Genomic DNA, 17,247 nt, shown 5'->3' on the forward strand with positions numbered 1-17,247 from the left:
GGGGGAGGATCACATAGCTTTTAGGTGATGCACTCTCATGACCTAAATGTCTAAATCTTTGCCAGCTTAAAGTTAAGGGTAAAAGAGATACATCTTTCCAAGGCAGTATCTCCCAAAAACTTGCTCTTTTGCCTAACAGTGGGAAAACAAGCCCCGAAACAGAAAAATGCAAGAGGCCCAGTAAAAGCTGACATTTATTCAATGCTAACACCTAAAGACATATATACTGAACAGTAACTCTTTTCTCACCTAGAGGCAGAAATGCATACCCACTGCTCCACAAGAAACAGCCACTGCCCACCTCAGTACTTCTTCAGGCCGTACGGCAGACCTAGAACCGATTTGGCACCTGAAAAGGGCGGGGAATTCCACACAGCAGAGCTCGTGCGCTTGAAGTAGCGCGGTTTGCTTTTGTAAAAGATGTCCTCCAGCCTGGGGCTTGCGATCACCCCAAAGAGCGCGTCAATGTTGGGAGGGTTGTAGTACTGGTAGACTACAGCTTGAGTAAGCTGATTCCCTGGAGAAACAAAAGATGAAATCCTCATTAATTTTTTGTAATGGAAACTGCTGTGTAGGCTGTTTGTATGCGATGCATCCCTGCTTGCCTCATCTCTAATCACACTGAGATCGCAAATAGGAGAAATCCTGCAGCATTTGATGTTGTGAAGCACCCTGTTTAAGCCTAAAGCTTCAGGATAGTTGGAGGGTGAATGCTGCATGTACTGAATTCTGTCCAGGAACTAGAATGAGTTTGCAAGAGGCAAGGCTTCTCAGTTTTTCTTCCTGCAGATACTATTAGTTTCCCTGCAACTCCTTAGCTCCCCTGGGGTAGGCGGAATACGAAATCATGGAACCGAGTGTTTCGGAACCAGAACAGCCACCAGTCTGGAGCCTAGCCTGTCACATCTAGCAATACTTTGCTTTTTAAAGATAAATCAATGTCAAGCAGGCTCAAGGCCAGAGCACTAGTTCATAATTACTCTGTTCACACAGGCAAAGTGACACTAGCAGCTACTGTTCCCCAGTATTGTCCCGTGAAGCTCCCCAAGTGGTAGAGAAGCCCTTGACTCAGCACTCCAGCCACGTGGCTAGGAGTTAGTACTCTTAACTACAGCGTGCAGGCAGGAGGAACTGGGCAAACTCTTATGCCAGGTCTTGTTATCCATCGGAGCCAAGCAGCAGCAGGGTTTGCTGGGGGCTCTCAGGGCAGATTTCAACCTGCTACCACATACCAGTGGCCCAGGCAGGGATGGGCTTGCGAGGCTGGCTTTCGTCATCAGTTGAGTCATCACTGTTCAGATCCAGTCCGTAGTTGTTTGGGTTCATCACGGGGGGCTTTGGCTCTTTCTGGGCCCGCGGAGTCATCTGGTATGAGTTGCAGGCAGGTGAATTCTAGAAGACAAAGACATTCCACAGGCATTAGCTGCAACAGCACTGCTGCACTTCCAAGTTGCAGCGAGACGCCCGTAGGCCAGAATACCTTAGTATTCCACCTCTTGCTTTACTGCATAATTACAAAACCTGAAGCTGGGTCAAAACTTAAGAACTTGACCCAGGTTCTAAAGTTTTGACGTAATTACAACCTTCCGTTGCATTCTTCTGTTGAACTGGGCTGCTTAATTGGCTACCTATGGCATGAACAAGCCAGCAATACATGCATCTAATATAGATAGGCAATTCTGTTCAATGCAAGCAAGGCTTAAATGGTGGTGTTACATCCTCAAAGCTGGAGCCAAGGGATGGGCTTTAAGTAGCACATTTAAACATGCTTTGGTCTGCAGCCAAACTTCTGGACTTGTTTAATATTAAGCTGAATATTACCTTGTAGAGAATACACACATATCAGCTCAGGACAAACTGTACTGTAATTTCGATGGGAACAGCATGTCTGAGGGAAACGCAAATGATGAAGAAAAACTTAAAACTGAAATTTCACTAGCCATGAAACATCAGTCAGCCCTTAGCTCGGAGGCAAGCATCTCCAGAGAGCCAGAAACAGTTTTTCTCCCCCACAAGAGGCTGCCTTCATGGCTTTGTGTCCATTAACATTAACTCACATTTCACTTGTTTTGCATTTAAAGATCAAAATACATAGCTTTGGAAGGAGATAGAGCGCCATACATTTGCCTTCAATGTTGAAGACATGTATGTACCTTCCCTCCAGGACCGTCTCAAGATCCATCGCTAGGGAGGCCCAAAGGCAGCGAGTTCCAGGCTCTGCTGCCATCCCGTGGCTGTTTCCAGCCTTGAACTTAAATAACTACTTCAGCGTCGCTACTGCCTGCGAGGTTCATCCAGTACTGAAAGAGCTCCAAAAGGCAAGGCAACTTTAACAGCCACTGTCTTATCCTGACAGCAAGAAAATCCTGGCAAATACTTGCCGCTTCCCTTCCCTCCTTTTCAGTCCCCAAGAGTCAATTAAATCCTCGGGGCCACAAGGCGTCAGCCTCAGATGGCCAAGAAAAAAGTTTACAGAAGCCCTTCATTATTGAAAGGAAATATAAAGAGCAGAGGGTAAAACTGCTTGTTGTAACAGCATGTCAGGGCTGGAATCAAAGTCCTCTGATGTCATCCCTTGAAGACTTTTCACCAGAGAGCAGAATTACCTCTTTGTTCTCTAGGTGCTGTGTTTGGGCTATATTTTTAGCCTTTTGTTCCTCTGGCAGTTTCTTCTGTTCTTGCTCCTGCCTCTTCATCTCTGCTAGTCTCTTCTCCTCCTGCTGGCAAGCCAACACCGCAAATGAATTAATCTTATGAACTAAGCTATGCTGTTAATCTAGGGATCCATTTTTTGATATGCAAAAAAAAAATCTAAGCATCTAATTGCAAGCTGTTGTTACTTGTGATGCTAAGGAGCACTTCGAACACAGCGCAGACAGTGAACAAATGCAACGCAACAGCTTGAGCTTCCCTCAGAGTGGCACAAATTGACCTTCCCATTTAAGAGCATTAGTTGCCTCCCTCTGATAATGCACTAACCTCGTGCTATGAAAAACTTGATAATGACTTTATCTTTAGGATATAAACATCAGGAGCCAGCCCACCATCTGCAGATGGAGAAGCCTGTGCTACTCATCTTAGCCTCTCTTTCAGACTAATAAACAGTATTTTTAGAGGCCAAGTCATCCCATTGCACGGTAACTGTCCAAACAGGTCAAAGGAATCTCACCCTATGAATGCTTAGTTTTTCCCTACTGGATCTAAAGGAAACCAAAGGGCTGCTAACTCAAAAATCAAGTGAAATAAACCCCACCCAGCCTTAACATCAGGACACACTGTACACAGGTCTACCACCAGCTGCCTGTCAGCTTCACAAAGCTAACCGACAGGGCGAGGAGCTTGCCGGGCACGCAGGGATCCTCCCCAAGGAACTCAGCTCCCTGAAGGTAGCTGGACAGCTGCTGTCCCCGTGCTAATACCACAGCTCTGCTAAGTGGCGTGACAACGATTTCAGGCAAGTGTTGGACAATTTCCAACCACCTATTCCAACCTTCTGTTCTTTCTTGCAAATTGCAAGTTGTCTCAGATCTTACACAAACCAAAAAGCAACAGTCCAAATAGCAACAGGTTTGCTACCACTTCCCAGCAAATAGCGTGTGCAAATCCTTCAGAAGGGACGTTCCAAAAGCTGCCTGAACACCACCTGCGGGCTTTCTCTCTGCTGCGGTGAAAATGCGTGCTGCAAGTTAAGCAAAAACCTGCGCCTATCCAGCTGCAGTTGCTTTATTCAAATAGCACGGACTGCCAAGGCGTCAAGAGTTCCCTCTTCAACACCACAAGCAAAAACGCCTGTTCAGTTAACCTGTGCTGGCATGACCTTTGGAGGAGATAACCTGACAACGCCTCACTCTGTACTTGTGGTTCTGCTGGAGGTGGCACAGCTGTGAAATTGAGAAGTTGCTTCTGAAAAGTCTGGGATTCATTATTGTACAGATACCCCTGGGCACAGAAAGAGGGAAGAGCGGAAAACCTCACTTCAACGTGCGCATTGCCCGTCCTTTCTTTTTGCACCACTGCCATCTAAAGAGATCAAGCGTACCTTCTGAAATGGACAGAACAGACTCTGGGTAAAAGCACCTTCGGCCGGCTCAAGTTCAGAAGTGCAACAGTTCGCTCCTCAGGGTTCTTCATAGCTTCACAGCCCAGCTGCTCCTAACCATAATGGCTACTGAAGTCAGATCCATGTGGATCCATCTACGAAAAGAAAATACTTACTTCTTTCTTCTCCATCTCCTTGTGAAGCTGTTCTTCAGCGGCCAACGCTTCCTTCTGCAGGCGAGCGGCCTTCTCCTGCTGTTCGCGTAGCCTGAGAACCAAAGCAACAGACCATTACTCTCAAAGCCACGCAGGGGCACCCTCCCATCCAGGGCCTGCTGCAAACCCCTCTTCCTCGCAGCTTTTCAGGGCACTCCCCGCCTGCCTTCATTACCGAGCCCAGAAGGCCTTCCTGGCAGCTCAGTACCCGTGATGGTCCAGAGTTGTGCTGACAGCACAAAGTAGCTCTTCATTCGCTCCTTAAGCCTTTCACTAGTGCCCTCTGTTCCTGTTTCTTTTTGAAGTCCCAGCACAGAATTTAGTACATAAATGGATTTAGTCTTACTTTTCTGCCTGGATCCTCTTCTCCTGTTCCTTCTTCCTCTCCAGCTCTCTCTCTGCAGCCAGCTGTTTCTCTCTCTCCTGTTCTGCCTGTCTCTGCTCAGCAATCTTCCTGGCACGTTCCTGCTCCTCTTCCTTCCTCTTCTGCATTAGCTCTTTGTGCCGACGTTCCTCCTCCTCCTCCTGGTAAGCCCAACAAGGCAATTACTCACCTTATGCCGTACAGGAACAGGCTCCAGAATAAAGGAGCCCAAACAGCTTGCCTGACCCAAGTGCCCAGCACCCATCACTGCGCAGCAGGGCATCAGCTCAGGGCTCAAGTGGTGCTTTCGGAGTGGGTGCACCTCTCCAGCTATTTCAGTGCTGGCCTTTCCCTGCCCACAACATACCCCAGAGGGCCTAACGGGCACCACACTCTGGATCTCAGAGACAGGTTTAACAGAGGTGTTAATACCTGGCACTCCACAAATTAAGGTCTTTAGTAAGAATCTGTCCAGATCTGCGGGAGCAGCGTGGGTCGCAGCCACCACTAACAGCTTGCAGAGGTTAGCTCTCTTGCAAGAGGAAGCACAACCTTGCTGAGAGCTTTAGGGACAAAGCCTCTCACTACACTGTTTTTCCCTTCAGTTGGCTCGTGTTAGTACTCCCGCTGGATTCCTTGCTTACAAAGACTGTGGCAGACCGCGGCCGTTCTGACCGCACGCAGGATGACAGGATGGGCTCCGGCACCGACCTGCTGCAGTGCTTTTTGTTTTCTGGCCTCTTCGTCATGCCTGCGCCGGGCCTCTGCTTCTTCCATCTTCTTGGCGGCTGCTTTCTTTTTTATTTTCTCTTCTGCCAGCCTTTCTTCCCGCACCTAGACACACAGAGCGCTACCTGAATACCTAAGTCTCAGATGGGACAGTTCTCTGTGCGCGTGAAATATCTCCGCAGTAAGTCTCGAAGATGCAGAGCTCCCACCCTCTCACAGGGCAAAACCTTGCTTTTTTTTTTTTGCCACCAGGAGCCAATGAGACCTGTGCTTTATTATTTTCAAAAGGTAATATTTAGGGAAATTACCTTATTCTATATTTCCACAAGATGAGCTGATCCTATTCTGGTATTTATACATCTAACATGACAAAAGCCAGAGTATATTCTCAGAACCATCAAATAAGAAAAGCAGATAGAGGTAATTAAAGCAGACAAATGACTGCTATGGTCACATGTGCAAATTGCCTGAAAGTCTCAGATACAAGGAAGGGTCTGGAGGAAGTATGTTTATTGTCACCTCTTCATCTGTATTAGTCAGATGGGAGAACAACTTAAAGTAGATAAAGCCTCAGGGCCACTAGGCTGGCTTTACCTACTCGAAGTTCTTCTCCTATCTGACTAACAGAATCTTAATAAAGCCTATTTAGATTCATAATTCTGGAAAATAAGGATCATCTGCCATTTGCTGTAGCCACAGGAAAGGCGGTCACTCAGAATTGCCAGGTTTCTGGATAGTTCTTTATTCAGCTGTTCTCCGGTTCATTCTCTAGATTTACGAGCAGCCTCAGTTCGTCTCTTTCTGGAACAGACACTCGTGGCATCATCTACCTCAACAGGTTATTTACTCATGCTCTACAGGTGTATTGGGCCTTACCTTCTCAGACTTCTCATCAAACAGAGCTATCTTCTGCTCGATGCGCCTTTTCCTCTCTTCCTCTATTTGCTCTGCCCGCTCCCGAGCCCGCAGCACTTTGCGCAGGCGCTCCTCACGCTTCCTACAGGACACAGGACAACTTCATTCGTCATTGGAGTTCAGCCAGGCAAGCTCCTTCGACCCAAATACAAGGCCAGACAGACACAGCTCTTGGGCAGCATGAAACACAATGAACCAAATACACCGTTCATTTAAACATGAGCGATATTTTTAAGCTCCATCTGAGACTGGAGATGAAAGGCTGAAGAATCAGTCAGCTGGGACAGTTGACTTTTTATTAGCATTCCAGATGGATGCTACGAGAACAAATACTGTCTTTGCATTGTGAGAGAAAGGCGGCAAGAATTTTTGCTGCGTGTAAGGACACAACTGTTTTCCCAAGGAGCAGGTTCGTTTGCCCAGTGTGGAAAACGCCAAACTCCACCCAGAGCCGAGGTGTTTTAGTCGTTTCGGTTTTGCACAAAGGCGGGTGCTGGGCAGTAACGCCCCAAAGCTTGCACTCCACACCAAGAAACTACAAGGTATTTATACAGTTCAGTGTGTCAGTCACAGCTAATATTCCCGCTCCGCAGCTAATAATTGGGTAGTTTTTTTCTTATTTCACCTTAAATGTGCAGCTCCCTTTAAATTTGTCATATATGCTCAGAGAGTGGGGGGCTGATTTGAGCGGGGGGCTTTCTGGCCATAGTTCACCCGAAGGACACCTGGTTTTAGTTCTTACCAACATCCCAGTTAGTTGTCCTCCCTGACTATATACTTTATCACCCAGCTTTCAGTGGCGTCTGAGGCGGGACGTTCCCTTCCGTCAGTCTCTCAGCTCTCTTCAAGGCTACAGCCGTAAGACAAATGCTTCCCTCTGCTCTCGGCTCCCTTCTCTGGCGCCAAATCCCCTTTTGCCCGGCTCACATGGCTCAGTGTTATTGCTTAGCAGAAAATTCCATTTTCTTTGGTATATCAGTTTCCCCCTTTGAGATTATGAGGATTTCTTTCATAAGTATCAGAAATCTCACTCCTTTTCATAAGCAGTATATAATTTCTTACTATCATACTTGAAATACATCCAACTAATGTACACTCATAACTAACAAGTGCAAGATAAAAGACCTAGATATGGGGACCTACACTGCAGAGGGAGCAGTCCAGACAAGGCAGAAAGGATGTACTCACAGCTTTGCCTCTTCTAGTCGCCGTTTCTTTTCTTCCTCCAGTTTTTGTTTTCTCAGCTGCTCGGCCTCTTGCTTTTTCCTCAGAGTCTCTAGCTTCTGTCTCTCCTTTTCCTGAGGTGCATTGAAATGTGATTATACCCACCGGCCAGGGGTCCTTCCACCCCAACTTGCTCAGGTTAGGGACCCAGAGATAACACCCAGGGACTGCAGCCAGAACCAAGGCATGGCAACCACCCCAAAACAGAGCTCAGGGAGCCTGCGATGTGGTCACGGGTGTTCGGGAATAGATGTGATGGAAACCAAGGCAGTGGTGCTAATCTTAGAGAGCAAGAGAAGAAGCTGGGACACCAAAAGAGAAGCATCAGCTCCTGAAGTCCAGGCAGCTTCCACAGACTGCAGACAGACAGCACCGTGATTTATGTCGGTACAAAGAACCAGAAAAGCAGTGCTAATGCTCGGCAGTGACACCGGCTTCCTGCAGCACGCGTAGGGGACAGATGGTGCTGTAGGAAACACCTTGCTTGCTGCAGCTCAGAGCTCCCACTGGTGCCTCTGCTTCCCACAAAGCTTTATCTCGTGGTAAGCCACCACCATTTAGACAGAGTGCTTACAGCTTGTTTCAAGCACAGTCAGCCCCATATGTCATCTAGACAGAAATGCAGGGCATTTTCCTCATTTTTCTAAGCAGTCCAGCTAGCTCAGCCTCAGTATAACTGTCAATTAGAAGAGCAAGATCCAGCCATCACTACAGTCATAGCAAACAGATTAAGATAATCTAATGCCAGATTTGATACTGCAGATGCCTAATTATGACAGGCCTGGTCTTAATACAAACCCATTGATAAGCACGGTGAAATAGTCAAGTGATTATTATGCTGGGCTCCATGCTGTAAATTACTATTTTTATATATATGTTATTCATATCCAAATTGGCTAGTTTAAAACTAATGATGGTATCTTATTGCTCTGGTGCTATTTAGTTATGTTTAGACCCCACACAGAAGTCGTCCAGAGGGGAAGATGCCCACACTGGAATGAAACCTAAAATACAACATTCAATGAACCGACAGCAAAGGATGCACTAGTTGGAAGACTCTGTTCTCATCATATTAGCTCCTCTGCCAATAGGGACAACACCAGTGTCAGCAGGAACACCAGCAAAATTGAAGCTTGAATCCTTCACTACTTCCTAATGATAGGCTTCTCTTATCTGCGGGAGTACAGCAAGGCTCTCAGAGCAGCACAACCGTGACAGCTTTAAGCAATACAAAGCAGCTCTGATACGAGGTTGCCAGATATAAGGTGGATGCAGGAAAACCAGTTTCTGCAGTATGCCCTCCTCTCCCTGCCCAACTCCCCTGCAAGTGAAAACAAGCCCTAGAACTACCTGATTTTGCAGGCAAGTTGTTGGGTATTAGAAGCATGAGCAATCTACGCTCGGCACGCCAGCTTGGAGCGCATCCCTAGGTGCATCTGTGAAGCTGCACCCTTGTGCTTGCCTGACGCTGTCAGCCGCGATTCTGGAATAGGAACTACAGCACAGCGACTGAAAGCTGCTTCTCCTGAGCTCTGACTTCTGAGCTAGATACTGATGCGCATTTAGATTTGGTAAGAGTGAGGGCTGCCCATCAGCGATGCAGGCAGCATTCCTACTGCAAGTCCAGCCCACGTAATTAATGATCATGATTTATGACCAACCTGTCCTGTGTAAGCAGAACACAGGGAAAGCCAATTCCCTTTGAAATCTACAACCAGATCTCCTCAAACCCCGTCTGCCCAAACTACTCTCTTTGGGGTACAGGAGCCTCCCCTGCGATGCTGTAAGCTTCGCCATGGTATTGCACAGGTAGAGGCATCTGCCTGCAAACAGCAAAGGTGTGATGTTTGTGCCGGTTGCAACAACGCTCCTGCACCGATACTGACGCCATCAGATTTGGACACTGGCATCCTTGTCTCGCTGACCCAGCAGTCTCCTATTCAGGACAGCCTCATGTTTCTTACTGCTTCAAAGGGCTGAAAAACCTCAGATCATCAGAAGTTTGGATTTAAGAGGCATTTGCTCAGATCTCACTCATTAGAAAAGTCCTTTCTAGAGACTTTGGATGTGCAGACTTCAGTTACAGATACATGCCTCAACTGCAGTGTTCAAAGTCCCCTTGACTGTTGTTTCCCAATTTTCCTTCTCAGCTGTTACTTGCTAATACCAGAGGGGGATGCTACACTAACAGAGCTTTGAGTCCAAATTAGAATTCTTTAGGAAGCTTACTAATCACAATTTTATTTAGTTTATGTAAGTGTAAACAGACATCTTAAAGTTACTTCTCTGTTTAGTATGGGTTGAAAAGTTTCTTTCACATCTGTGCTTTAACTTAGACACTCATCAGACCATCACATACTAGCTTACAACAGTCTCATCTTACCTTGGGATCGGACTGGAGAGGAGTGTTGTACCTGATAAAAGATTTGATTACTCCATTTCTCGCCACAGAGCTTGGTGTCATGAGGAGCTGGTTCTTCTGCACAGTGTGCAGAAATGTTTTGAAAGGACGTACAACCTGTGAGAGGAACGCCAGAAACAATCCTCAGGAGTGTTAAGAAACAGGCCTTGGTGAATCATATCAGGGTTACAAGGACCTTACTTTGCTGGCTGGAAAGGTAGGGGATGGGGTCTTTCTTTTCAGAGGAGAAAGCCCTCCATCTTCTGCTTGCTGGTTGTCATAGCGTTCGTCCACAGCTCTTTTGTAACTTGGCTTTCTCCTGTGAGAAAAATAGTGTCTGTCACATGTGGCATATCCTCCTGATTGTCTCAAAGGCAGGTTTGAAAAAGGTTATAAAACTACCCTAGCTTAAAAGATATTTCATTGTGTATACACAAGTAGATATCCAATTAAATTCTAATGTGATAGAAGATACAAATTAAATCCTCTTTTCATAGAGGCAGAAAAAACTTATTGCAAAAGTTTTGTAGTCACAAAACACTGAAGCCATTTAATGATGTTGCAGTGTTGAACATGCTTTGACCTGGACTACAGATCTCAAGAGCCACCTTCCAACCAGGATGGTTCCACGAACATACCTGGCGCTCTGGGGTGGTTCCTGGGTCTCCCTGCTCTTATTTAAGCCGTTTTCTGAAAGAAAACATGGTTACACAGTTAGTTCTAGCAGAAGAAAAATCCCTTCCAGCACAGCTTTGAAAGCAGGCAGCAGATTCAGCAGCTCACTAAACAGCAAAAAACTTGCCATGACTTATGCATAGCAGGACCTTTCTTGCTTTCAGCAAGCAACATCACCGCACCGTTCAAACCTAGAAATACCAAATAAAGCGAAGCTGTCTCAAGTCACCTGTGGACGCGGTTCGCACTAATGCACTACTGTGTTCTGCACAGACACGGAGCAACTGCTTGCTTCAGAAACAGGGTTCAGCATGTTCTCCCATAACCCCAAGAACAGACATGCCTCCGTCCTCGTTTCTGTGCGCTTCCCAGGGTGGAAAATAACTCTAGCACAGAATTTCCTAACTGCTCATCTCTCGAAACAAATCCTCGCTTGTCAAAGATTAAAACCGGGCCCTCAAATTAACCAGCCAACCTTTCAAACTTCCCAGCCAGCCTCCCCACCAAGCGATGACTTTTTAAAGTTCTGCCGCAAAAACCCTCTGGAAGCTACCGTTGGTGCTCGTCTCCTGCGGCTGCTGGGTTCTGCTGACGCTTTGAGAACGAAGGGACATTTGCAGACTTTGGGGATTCTGTAGGAAAAGCAAAGGGGTTTCAGCACCATCCGCGCTCAGAAACAGCCAATTACCGTTTCAAATCGCAACGTCGTTCGTACAAGGGCACCGCGATATTACCAAGGACTGCAAAACCCCATGCATAGTATGAAGTGCTGGTGCCAGCACCCAGAGTGAAGTCCTAACCCTCCAGCTGTGCAAAATACCTCAGGACACCATCTCAGTAAATTCCTTGATGTCACATCACCTCTTGAAGGACAGACATTACCAGAACCCACGTATCTGCAAAGAGGGGTTGACTGCTTAAACTGAACAAACTCATAAACAATTAAGGACAAAAGCATTGCAGGTTGGAAGGCTGTTTATGCTTGCTGGGCTTCTGGCAAAGAGTCTGGCAGCACTCTTTTTACTTAGCAGTGATGAATGGACAAAGAGGGAGACAGCAAAGACAAAAGGCTCATTTCCTTGATTTATCTGTTTGTTATAAATGTGATATGCATTGCCATTTGCCGCCTTGGCACTTACACAAGACTCTGTTGTGATAATGGGTTTATATGCCTGTGAGAGAGGCAGGCAATAGCTTTTGAAATCCGCACTCTGCTAGCAACACAAGCATTAACTCCACTCCCCAGACCCATGTTGGCCAGCGCGCAGGCTGGCAGACACAATGGGGTTGGGAAGAGAAGAAAGCATGGAAACGTTATCCTCCCCAAATGCTCCTGCAAAGTCTTATCCTAAGGATAGGTATAGGAAGCATCCTGTAGGCCAGCAGAAGGACATGGATCAAATTAATTTGAGATCAGGCCCGAGAAGCATCTGACCTTTAAGTAACAGCATGAGCACAGGTACTGCCCTTATATGACCCTAGAGACAAGGGTATTTTCTGGTTTGAGAAGGTTGCTGAGGCACCGCATTTTCACGCGGCTCACAGCGCCCAGAGGACGTCTCTGGCAGAAACCAAACACGTCTGGTTCGCCGAGCAAACTGCTGATAGATAGGGTGAGGTAACCTGGTGATGCAGGCTAAGAACGGGACAGGCAACAGGGTCCCACTCCCCACAGCAAGGGTATGCAAATAAAAGATGGGGATCAGGGAAGCTCAAATACACTACATGGACTGGACTGTAGTTATGAATTCATCAGGGTATAGAAACAAAAGGCACGAGTCTCTACCCACAGGCCTGCAAAGCAGTCTGTTCTTTTTCCTCTTCTCCCCATTTTCCCTTTAAGCTTTTCTACAGTTGTAACTCGGGCAAGCTAAAAGTCCTGAAAAAACTGAGTTTCTTTGAACTTTTGCAGTTCTTCTGATAAGCACAGCCACAAAAGCATGGATAAGCCTGTCCTTGCTTACAGAGTGCTTAAGGCCACAGAGCTCCACTCCCTTAATTCATTCTTTGCCTATTGAAAATTGTTCTGGACAAAACACTGACATAATCCTGGGATTTCTTCCTCAGGAGGGCAGCGAGAACTGCGGAGGGATATGTTTTGATCTGAATGGTATTTACAAATTTCTGTGGTCTTAAGACAAACTGACAAGCTTTGAATAGTCTGCAGGGCTAATGAAAAGGTCAAAAGCAGCTTTAAAAATACAGACATAGTAATAGTGTACAAACTCTGCCCAGCCGAAAAAAACTTCCCTGAATTTTAAGAAGGTTGTTTATCTGTATGGATTCAGGATTGAATCTCCATACGACTGGTCCCTAGCAGGAGGCTGAGAAAGAGCCAAAAAGCAGGACTCTGCTCTGAATGCCAGCGATACCAAGGGTAGTATTCAGCACTGCTGTGCATCAACCCACCATCTACATTTAAATATATTTATGCAAAACAACAGAGAGAATGCTATTTTCTAGTCAAAGCTAGCCTTGGCTTTGGAAGCACCTGAGACTAAGGCCATACTGACAGAATACCTCTACTTGCATCCAAAATAACCTTGGGTCACACACGCTCCTTTTCCAAATAAAGCTTCACTGGTTTTTGTTGTGTCAATTTTGGAACACTGTGATTAAAACAGACTTGACAGTCTCAGACTTTCTCTAGTCTCGTGCATTGGAGCCAGGGAGGCCCACGGACGCATGCGAGCTGGGTGCTCTGTGCCTTCTTTGTTCAAGTGCTATGCAGCAGGTTGACCGAGTCAGCGATCTGTGGCCAGAGCTCCTTAATTCCCCAACAGCAAACAAGCGGTGTATTCAACACATTTTGCTCACAAGTCCATATGATCAGAAAGTCTTTTAACCTGTGCTCAAATCTTACCAACTTGGAGGGGGTACAAGGTCCAGGAGGCGGCCTAGGGGAAAAAAAAAGAAGAGGCAGCCACGTTTTGTAACATCAAGGAAACTGGGAAGCCACTCATTATCTGCAAGCAGTGCATTTTATACCAAGAATACCGCTGAAAAAAACCCTCCACACAGGATATTAAGGTTAAAGAAATATCTTAAAGTAGTCTCACCCAGTTTGGAGAACTGTTTCTTCATCCTCTGGCACCTCTCCAGAGCTGGAGACTGCAGGAAAAGAAAAAATGCCAGAGCTATAACGCACAGGTGTGGGCCAAGATTCTTTGCAGGAGCAAAGGCTGTTGTGGAAGGGCTTGCCCTGCCTCCTGGGCTACGGCCCACCATTCCAGCGCATGCTGCTGCAAGTAAGGGCAGCTGAGTGCACCTGAGGGGCACTAGAGAAAACGCTGCCTGCAATTTTAGTATAAGAAAACAGATGCTTTCAATTATAGATGAGTTCAAAGTGATATTCAAAGAGCTTACATTAAGAGTGACTAGGCTGGGGCTTAGACTCATCTTGCAGGGCCGTGTCCAGATATCAGTAGTAGTTAAAACCAGCATTATTTACAGTCAGAGTGCTGCTTCCTGCTAAGCATTCCAGCGGGCCCAGTGGTACCGAGCTTTTAAGTACTTCCACAGCCAGAAACTGCTGTTAATAATTAAGAAGGCAATGCAGCTTCAGCCTGAGCCGAGTACTCAAGGGCAGACTTTGCATCGTCAGAGCACATGAGCATGCAGTCTGCTCCCACACTTCCACTACAGATGTAATCAAAGGAAGCGCACACACACACGCCGCACACTTATCCAGTGCAAGATCTGATGCAGAGCAGACACTCTCTGTAGTTAATGAGGGTTCTTTGGGCTTTCAGGCATTAACAAACTCAACTGGAGCTGCTTGAAACATCTCAGTTCCTCTCCTTACACCTGGAAATTTTGACTAGGCAGAAGAACAATTGTGTCAGGTAGCACAGAGGGAAGAAATAAAGCCTGCCTTAAACCTCCCAGGTAATCCAGATCCAGACAATACAGACTGATCATTTAAACTGGGTAGATAAAGCTTCTTCAGTGCCTCTTCAAAGTTACAGATGAGGCAACTTCCCTCCTGTTTCATTTTTTACCGAGGGAGCCCTCAACACCGTGCTTAGAAGCTTACACAGAACTCCACAGTAACCCGTTACCAGGAAATCCTGTATTGGGGCAGCAGTGCTCCTGCTCTAGAAAAACATTCAGCTAGAACAGTTAAATTGGTATGGAAAAAAACCACTGAAGGGCTTCTCCAAAGATGTCCTTCTACAGCAAACCCAGGATAGCTCTTCAAGAAAATTCAGCTCTGTACAGCACAAACCCCACATAGCTAGAACACTGCAGGTAAACACATTAGAGCAATGTTATTTCAGCTGTGTTAGCTCTCCCTTCAAACAAAGGAGTACACTGTGCAAGAGAGCCAATCTCTCCTCAACATCAAGTTACAGGGAAGAGGTTCTCTTGCATCACCAGCCTTTCAGGAGCCATTTATTAGTCCACTGCTTAATAGCCACTTCTTCCCCTCAGCTTGAAAAAAAAAAAAGAGACAGGTTACATCCATCAATTTTCTCCTGCACCAAATCCAACGCTTGCATTCCTGTCGCACAGAAGAATTTAAATCAGTTTGTCCTTCCCTGAAACCTGCCTGTATTGCAAACTCTAAGTTTAGAAGACTTTCAACCATATTACAGAGTTCAGCCTCAAAATCCCCTTCTCAAAAGAGAAGCTCTAGAACTAGCAGACAGATTCTGTTTAGAGAGCCATGAATTTGTGACAGCTACCTCCTTTCCCAGTTGATTTACAAGGCTGAATTCATAGGCCAGGAACTAGCAGAGTTACCTGGGTCTCTCTATTCATATAGGTCTCTAGAAAGTCAGCTAGAACATCCTTGCTTAACTGCACCTTGTCTAGCCCAGGATGATCAGCTGCTGCACCCAAAATGAAGAACTAGCCCTATAACATTGTCCTCCTTCAGCAGGAAAAAGCAGTATATCAACAAAAAGAGCAGGAATGGTACCAAGCAAACTCGTCTGGTGACACTCAGACCTACCATCCACGTGACTGGAGACCACAGATGGCTTCCGAGCCACCTTCTTCTTGGCCATAGTCCTGCTGACAGATTTCCGGATCATACTTTCCCTCTTGCTGGCTAGCGAGTATTTTTCGGCCAGGGAGGTTCTGTGAGTCATGGAGGTTTTGCACAACAGACTTCTGCGCACTGAGCGACGGCTCAGCCTAGAGCCTGTCGGAGTCCCTTGGCTCTCCCTTACGCACTGGGCAGGCTCCTTGTCAGGCCCCTCTTGTACCTGAGGCGAGTCACCTGCCTCCTCCAGACTAGACTCTTCACTTAAAATGATAGTAGTATTAGCTGCCTTCGCTGTCTTCAGCTTAGACGGGGCCTCGCTTTCACTTGCATCGTTTGCCTCGGGGGTACAAGGGACCGTCAGCTCAGAGGCTGCTGGCACAGACGGCGATTTGGCAACCCCGCTTTCCTTGGGAGAGCTGTCATCTGAGCTCAGGATGATGGTCACAGAGAGCTGCTCTGCTGGTTTAGGTGCACTCTTCTGGAGATGATTCTCAGTGCTAATGAGAGCACTGATATTGGCTTCTGTGAAGGGAACCTTCCCTTGTGCTTGCTGAGCAGAAGGAGTCTCAGGACAGACCTCTGAGCTTTTAGAAAGCATTGCAGCCTGGGATCTTGTCACACGTTGCAGTGGAGATACTTCTTTGGACTCAGCCCCCATCAGTTCCAGGTTTTTTTTCTCTCGCAGTCGTTGAGAGGATCGGAGCTTGAGACTGCTCTTCTTCCTTCTAGATAATCTGACAACAGAAACAGCACTTTAGACTGGAACTGGATTTGGGAGTAGACCAAAGCCCTTCCACGTGCAAATGGAAACTTGCAGAAAACAAAGGTAGAACATCTGGGATGAGCCCTTCTAAGAGCTCAGCATGCACAGAGCCGCAGCAAGGGACTAACGTGGAAAGTAACTAATTTGTGACTCTGTGCATAACCACTTTAGAGTGGAGGAGATCACGAGAGAAAGAAGAAACACAGAGATACAAAATAGGACCCACAGCAGTGCTTCTCCCGAGAACAGCGGTGCCATGATGGGCTGAGCACCCTGGCACAGCACCTCACGGGACGCACCATGGGGAGATTAGCTTCGTACGACATCTTGCATCCTCCCAGGAGCTCCCTGTCTGCCTGAGGCTCGGGGGAAGCCTCTGCCCTCCGCCTCCAGCCGCCCCGAACCCGCCGGGCTCCAGCTCCCGCTGCCTCCAGCCCCTCCTCACGGGACCCGGCGGGGCGCGCCTACCTCTTCCGGCCCGGCTCCTGGTTCTCCTCCTGCAGGATGGAGAGGCGCTTCTTCCGCTGCCGGTTCTTCTGCGATGGCGTCTTGGGCATCAGCTCCGGCTCGTCGCTGTAGTGGCTGCGAGGGGATGGGGAGAGGCGGGGGATCAGGGCGGGGGGCGGCCAGTAACGGCGGGGAGCGCCCGGTAACGGGCCGGGGTGGGCAGCCGGTAACGGCTCGGTACCTGCTGAACATCCTGGCCGCCTCCTCGCGGATCTCCTGCAGCCATACCAGGTCGGTGTCGTCCACCTGCCGCAGGAACTCCGCCAGCCGCCGGTTGCATATCGCCGGTAGCTGCGCCGGGCCCGCCGCCGCCGCCGCCATCATGGCCCTGGCCCCTCCGCCCGCCTGGAATTCAAACCTGGCGCCCGCCGACGTCACCGCCGCGCCAGCCTATCGCCGCCGCGCCGCCCCCCCCGCCCGCC

General features: G+C 47.6%; 1 protein-coding gene across 3 annotated transcripts; it reads right to left on the bottom strand.

The window, feature by feature from the left end:
* Positions 1 to 176: 176 nt before the first annotated feature.
* Positions 177 to 17,195, bottom strand: INCENP (inner centromere protein). Of its 3 annotated transcripts, none has more exons than XM_064453183.1 (17): positions 17,007 to 17,195; positions 16,787 to 16,900; positions 15,520 to 16,289; positions 13,622 to 13,673; positions 13,426 to 13,459; positions 11,116 to 11,194; positions 10,526 to 10,577; positions 10,089 to 10,206; positions 9,870 to 10,004; positions 7,451 to 7,560; positions 6,224 to 6,344; positions 5,330 to 5,452; positions 4,601 to 4,779; positions 4,216 to 4,306; positions 2,607 to 2,717; positions 1,233 to 1,392; positions 177 to 517 (listed from the first exon to the last, which is right to left on the bottom strand). In XM_064453183.1, the coding sequence occupies exons 1-17, from the start codon at positions 17,147 to 17,149 to the stop codon at positions 303 to 305; spliced, it is 2,607 nt and encodes an 868-aa protein (XP_064309253.1). In that variant the 5' UTR covers positions 17,150 to 17,195; the 3' UTR covers positions 177 to 302. The 3 variants fall into 3 exon arrangements, with proteins under 3 accessions (XP_064309253.1, XP_064309252.1, XP_064309254.1); XM_064453182.1 differs by having other exon boundaries at positions 2,607 to 2,720; XM_064453184.1 differs by lacking the exon at positions 2,607 to 2,717.
* Between the last annotated feature and the right edge of the window lie 52 nt (positions 17,196 to 17,247).

Source organism: Phalacrocorax carbo, chromosome 5 (assembly GCF_963921805.1).
Source record: "Phalacrocorax carbo chromosome 5, bPhaCar2.1, whole genome shotgun sequence".
In the NCBI taxonomy this organism is placed as follows: Eukaryota; Metazoa; Chordata; class Aves; order Suliformes; family Phalacrocoracidae; genus Phalacrocorax; species Phalacrocorax carbo.